The sequence below is a fragment of the Capricornis sumatraensis genome, chromosome 2 (genome assembly GCF_032405125.1).
Source record: "Capricornis sumatraensis isolate serow.1 chromosome 2, serow.2, whole genome shotgun sequence".
In the NCBI taxonomy this organism is placed as follows: Eukaryota; Metazoa; Chordata; class Mammalia; order Artiodactyla; family Bovidae; genus Capricornis; species Capricornis sumatraensis.
In genome coordinates, this window is record NC_091070.1 from 74,689,279 (window position 1) to 74,695,561 (window position 6,283).

Genomic DNA, 6,283 nt, shown 5'->3' on the forward strand with positions numbered 1-6,283 from the left:
CCAGGCAAGAGAGATGGAGTGGGGTGCCATATTGCCAGGTAGTGCTAGTGATAAAGAATTCCAAAGAATTCACCTGCCAATACAGAAGACATAAGAGACGCAAGGTCAATTCCTGGGTCATGAAGATCCCCTGGAGTGGGAAATGGCAACCCACTCAAGTATTCTTGCCTGAAAAATCCCATGGACAGAGGAGCCTGGTAGACCACAGTCCATGGAGTTGCAGAGTCAGACACGACTGAGCACAGCACAACACAGCAAGCTAAACTTTAGTTTGGGAAGTGTTTTATATATGATCATGTTCTATTTTATAGGAATGAGGGATTCACATCAATAGATTAGAAATTCCAATTCATACTCATTTCAACAAAGAGGAACTAAGGTCCAGTCTCAAACCTGTAGTGCAAATGACTGAGCCATATACATCCTTATATAGACACCATACCCCTTAACCAGTTAATCAGTCTTACTATTGTCTTAAGTGGTCCTTATTTACCTTCTAATTTATTTCACTTTATAATTTGCTAGCTTTCTATTTTGATTTCCTTTGCCTTATATCATTTATTCATTCTTTGACTCCTTTTTTTTTTTAACATTTAGAAAACTGATACCTATATATCAGTGTCAGTTTATTAGCTCACAGTATTCTCAGTCTCCCTATAATTTTTCTGAAGTGGTATTTTTGACAAAGAAGTTTCACTGTTTTTTCTCTCCCATGGATTAAACAACATTCAGTAGTTCCAGCTGGGGTTCTCCGATTCCTTGCTATTTTTGTGTGTTGGTTTAGAGAAATGCCTGCTCCTCTCAGTCTTTTCTCTTTATGCCTTTGTGTCAGGTCTATATGCATGATAGATTATCCATTATATCCATTATAGATCTATCTATATCCATAGATAGATTCCCCAACTACATAGTGAATGAGTTTCTGTACTATGTAAAAGTTTTTCAAGGTCATTCTTTCTTAGTCTAAAATAATACCTGTTTTTAGTGGTCATCTACTCTGTTCTTTGCCAAAATCAGCAACCTTCTTCTTCTGGTAAATGTTATCTTTTTCTTGCGGTAACTGTGTGATATGATCAGAAGAAGGCATGTAGATCCTACCTCTCTGACCACTACTGTTTAAAGGTTGGGCTTCTGAACCAAGTCATAATGACATGTCTCCAAGCCACAGTTGAATGGTGCAAGTATGTCTCTGACCACAAAGGTTCAAATCTGAGCTTCTTCCCAGGATGTTAGACTTGGGAATAGAGAAACCAAGCCTAAGTCCTTTTTGGAGTGTGATGTGTAGAAATTACTGGCAATCATATTTCCCCCTGTTATAAACTGAATCTGGGATAATTTTAAAAAAGATATGGTAGAGAAGAAGATGTAGTATTTAGGTTTGGTGGTATTCAAGTTCTTGATTCTAGCTGTCTTGGACATTCAGCTTTTGCACTCAGTTTGATTACTAGCTGAGCTGTTAAATAGGCCAGTACATCCATCCTCTTGCATAAACTTAAGTTGTGATTATGTCATTTACAGTCAAAAAAGTATTGATAAGTACATCTTTGATTCTAAGTAATTCTTTCAATTACTTATGATGTGAAATACCTATTTTCTTATTTCTTTAAGAAAATATTATAGTTGTCAATAAAATATAAATATGCTCATTCTGTTAGATTTATATGGATATTAGAGATTAAAATAGAAATTACCCATAAAAATTACCATCTGGATATAATTATGAGTAATGTGCTGGGATATTTATTTCTAGTATTTTTCTATGCCTACATAAATATACATTTACACAATTGTGATTTTATGCTCTCTACATTGTTAACCTGATTTTTTCAGAATATTTTGAGAATTCTTTTACATTATTAAATATTGTAATACAAAATAATTTGAAATGCATACATAGAATTGCATTATATAACTATATCATAATTATATTTTTTATTCTTCTGTTGATCAATTAAGATTATGTTAAATTTTTTGCTGTGCTTTGAAAATTCTTTTCTCTACCCCGTCTGTATTTAATATTACTGCTTTTATAGCTTGATATATTCAGAATTAGTAGGATTTAACAATATTTAAACTCTTTATTCATATAATCATCTCTTATAAAAGATTTGTGCTGTGTGGATAAGAATCCACTTGCCAGTGCAGGAGATGTGTGTTCGGTCCCTGTGTCAGGAAGGGACTATGTCATCTATGTCACCACAGAGCACCGAGATAAGCTCCCTGTGTTATACAACAGGTTCCCACTAGCCATCTATTTTATACATGGTAGTGCATATATATCAATCCCAATCTCCCAGATCATGCCACCTTTCTTCCTCCCCGACCCTGTGTCCATACGTCTGTTCTTTGTGTCTCTGTCTCTATTCCTGCCTAGCAAATAGGTTCATCTGTACCATTTTTTTGATTCCACATATATACATTAATATATAATATTTGTTTTTCTCTTTCTTTCTTACTTCACAGTGTATGACAGACTATAGACCCATCCATGTCTCTATAAATGATCTAGCTTCATTCCTTTTTACTTCTGAGTAATATTCCATTGTATGTATATACCACATTTTCTTTATCCATTCGTCAATGGTCATTTAGGCTGTTTCCATGTCCTGGCTGTTGTAAATTGTGCTGCGTGAACATTGGGATGCTTGTGTCTTTTTGAATTATGGTTTTCTGAGTATATGCCCAGTAGTGGATTGCTGGGTCATATGATAGTTCTATTTTTAGTTTTCTAAGGAACCTCCATAGTGGCTGTATCAATTTATATTCCCACCAACAGCGCAAGAAGTTTCCCCACTTCTCCACATCCACTCCAGCATTTGTTGTTTGTGGATTTTTTGATGATGGTCATTCTGACCCATGTGAGGTGATACCTCATTGTAGTTCTGATCTACATTTCTCTAACAATTAGTGAAGTTGAGCATCTTTCATGTGCCTCTTGGCATCTGTACATCTATTAAGATCTTCCACCCATTTTTTGATTAGGTTGTTTGTGTTTTGGATATTGAGTCACATTAACCATTCATAAATTTTGGAGATGAATCCCTTGCTGGTCTCATCATTTGCAAATATTAATATTTCCTTCCTTTCTGAGGAATAATATATTACTTTTCAACACCTATTGTTATTCTCTGCTTGGCACATTTTGATGGATAAGAAAATTGAAAGTGGAGGATTAAGATGATAATCAACTTTTGTTTGAGGTATTTTGCATAGTAATTATACAGAGAATGAGTCAAGCATTTCTTAATTATTAAAAAACAAAGTAAAAATGACCCAGAGTTTTCATAAATATTAAATAAAATAATTTATATAAAAATCCAACAGAAGTTGGAAAATAGAAACTCCAATGTTAGCTCTTTTTCTCCTTATTTATTTGGTATATAGCAGCATGAAAAATGTTTAACTATTACATAGTACATAAAATTAATAGAAATCTAAGATGACATTTTTCTGTTGTCATTGTGGGTAGAGCTAAATTTCTTTATCTTTACAGTATTTAGGGCATCTTGCTGTAACTCACAAGCTGATAGTAGTGTTTCTTCATCGCTGCTTTCATCTCCTTGTTCCTGAATGTGTAGATGACTGGATTCAGAAAAGGAGTGAGAACTGCATCAAAGATAGCAAGGAACTTGTCCAAGTGTGATGAAGGGAAGGGCCAGGAGTAGAAGAAGATTAATGGCCCAAAGAATAAGACCACCACAGTGACGTGAGCTGACAAGGTGGAGAGGGCCTTGGATACGCTACCTGAGGAGTGTTTCCAAACAGTGACCAGAATGAAGATGTAGGAAATAATCAATATGAAGAAGGAGCCCACGGAGATGAGTCCACTGTTGGCGGTGACCATGAGCTCTAGTCTATGGGTCTCTGTGCAAGCAAGCTTAATGAGTCGGGGGAGGTCACAATAAAAGCTGTCCAGTACATTAGGACCACAGAAGGGCAAGTCTATGACAAAAGCCAGTTGGGCCACTGAGTGGATGAGGCCAAGGACCCAGGCAGCAGCCAAAATTAAAATGCACATTCGTGGGTTCATGATGGTCAGATAGTGGAGAGGCTTGCATATGGCCACATATCTGTCAAAGGCCATGGCAATGAGCAGCACCATTTCTGTGCCCCCAGTGGCATGAATAAAGAAGATCTGAGTTAGGCAACCCCCAAAAGAAATGGCTTTGCATTTTCTGAAAAGGTCATAAATCATTTTGGGAGTAGTAGTAGAGCAAAACCCCATGTCAAGAAAGGAGAGGTTGGCCAGCAGGAAATACATGGGGGAGTGCAAGCTAGCGTCAGCACTCACAGAGAACACAACAAGGAGGTTTCCCATCAGGCTTGCCATGTAGAACACAGAGGAAAAAAGGAAAAGAAGAAGCTGGATCTCCCAGGAACTGGAGAGTCCCAGGAACACAAACTCAGACACCATGGAGTGGTTGGCTCTACCCATTGTCTCTGCAAACAGAGGTGACTCAATTTTACTTGAAAAAGAGTAGAAAATAAATCAAATTTTCATGTGATCACTGACCAGTGATCATGAAAATACTGCCCTAATTCACAGAACCAAAACACCTATAATATAACCCCTTAAACTGTAGTTGAAGAAAATATGCAGTAATTATTTGCCACAAAGCACTGCTTCTTACTCCCCAGCCTCCATAGGTTTTGATAAAAGAATTAAAATAATCTGCTGAATCAAAAGGGTTATGAGAGGAAGGATAGGAGTGCCCTGGAATACCAGGAGGGGAGGAAAGAGAGGAAATAGAAACGAACTTCTTGATTTTGCTCTCACAGTCTGTTTCTCATGCCCATTGTTGTTGTTTGTTGTTCAGTGGCTAAGTTGTGTTGAACTCCTTGTGACCTCATGGACTGCAGGACACCTACCTTCCCTGTCCTTCACTATCTCTTGGAGTTTGCTCAAACTCATATCCATTGAGTCTATGATATCATCCAACCATCTCATCCTCTCTCGTCCACTTTTCCTCCTGCCCTCAATCTTTTCCAGCATCAGGGTCTTTTCCAATGAGTCGACTCTTTGCATCAGGTGGCCAAAGTATTGGAGTTTCAGCTTTAGCATCAGTCCTTTAAATGAATATTCAGGGTTGATTTCCTTTAGGATTGACTGGTTTGAGCTTCTTGCTGTCCAAGGAACTCTCAAGAGCCTTCTCCAACACCAAAATTTGAAAGGATCAATTCTTCGGTGCTCAACCTTCTTTATGATCCAATTCTCACATCCACACATGACTTGAAAAAACCATAGCTTTGACTATACAGATCTTTGTGGGCAAAGAGATGTCTCTGGTTTTTAATACACTGTCTAGGTTTGTCATAACTTTTCTACCAAGGATCTTACCTGTAGCTTAGACAGTAAAGGAATCTGCCTGCAGTGCAGGAGACCAGGGTTCGATCCTTGGGTTGGGAAAATCCTCTGGAGAAGGGAATGACAATCCACTCCAGTATTCTTTCCTGGAGAATCCCATAGACAGAGAAGCCTGGTGGACTACAGTATGTGGAGTTGCAGAGTTGGACATGAATGAGTGACTAACACTCCTACTTCTTCCAAGGAGCAAGCATCTTTTAATTTTATGGCTGCAGTCACAGTCTGCAGTGATTTTGGAGCCCAAGAAAATATAATCTTCCACTGTTTCCATCACCCCCCATCTATTTGCATGACTTGATGGGAATGGATGCCATGATCTTAGTTTTTTGAATGTTGAATTTAAGCCAGTTTTTTCACTCTCCTATTTCACTTTCCTTCAGTTCCTATTCACTTTCTGTCATTAGGGTAGTGTCATCTGCATATCTCAAGTTATTGATATTTCTCTGGGAAGTCTTAATCCAGCTTATGAGTCCTCCAGCTTGGCATTTCATATGATATACATTACATATATACATATACATTAAATATATACATATACATATGCATACATGTATATATGCATATACATTAAATAAGCAGGGTGACAATATACAGACTTGATGTATTCCTTTCCCAATTTTGAACGAGTCCGTTGCTCCATGTCCAGTTCTAACTGTTGCTTCTTTGACCTGCATACAGAGTTTTCAGGAGGCAGGTAAGGTGGTCTGGTATTCCAGCTCTTTAAGAATTTTCCAGTTTATTATGATCTGTACAGTCAAAGGCTTTAACATAGTCAATGAAGTGGAAGTAGATGTTTTTCTAGAGTTCTATTGCTTTTACTATTATCCAGTGGACGTTGACAATTTGAGCTCTGGTTCCTCTACTGTTTCTAAATCCAGCTTGTGCATCTGGAAGTTCTCAGTGCACATATTGTTGAAT

General features: G+C 37.6%; 1 protein-coding gene across 1 annotated transcript; it reads right to left on the reverse strand.

Annotated features, from left to right (window-relative positions):
* Positions 1–1,203: 1,203 nt before the first annotated feature.
* LOC138096640 (olfactory receptor 4F15-like) lies at positions 1,204–4,444 on the reverse strand. Its single transcript, XM_068992916.1, has 2 exons — positions 3,504–4,444; positions 1,204–1,402 (listed from the first exon to the last, which is right to left on the reverse strand). The coding sequence occupies exons 1-2, from the start codon at positions 4,433–4,435 to the stop codon at positions 1,204–1,206; spliced, it is 1,131 nt and encodes a 376-aa protein (XP_068849017.1). The 5' UTR covers positions 4,436–4,444.
* Positions 4,445–6,283: the final 1,839 nt, after the last annotated feature.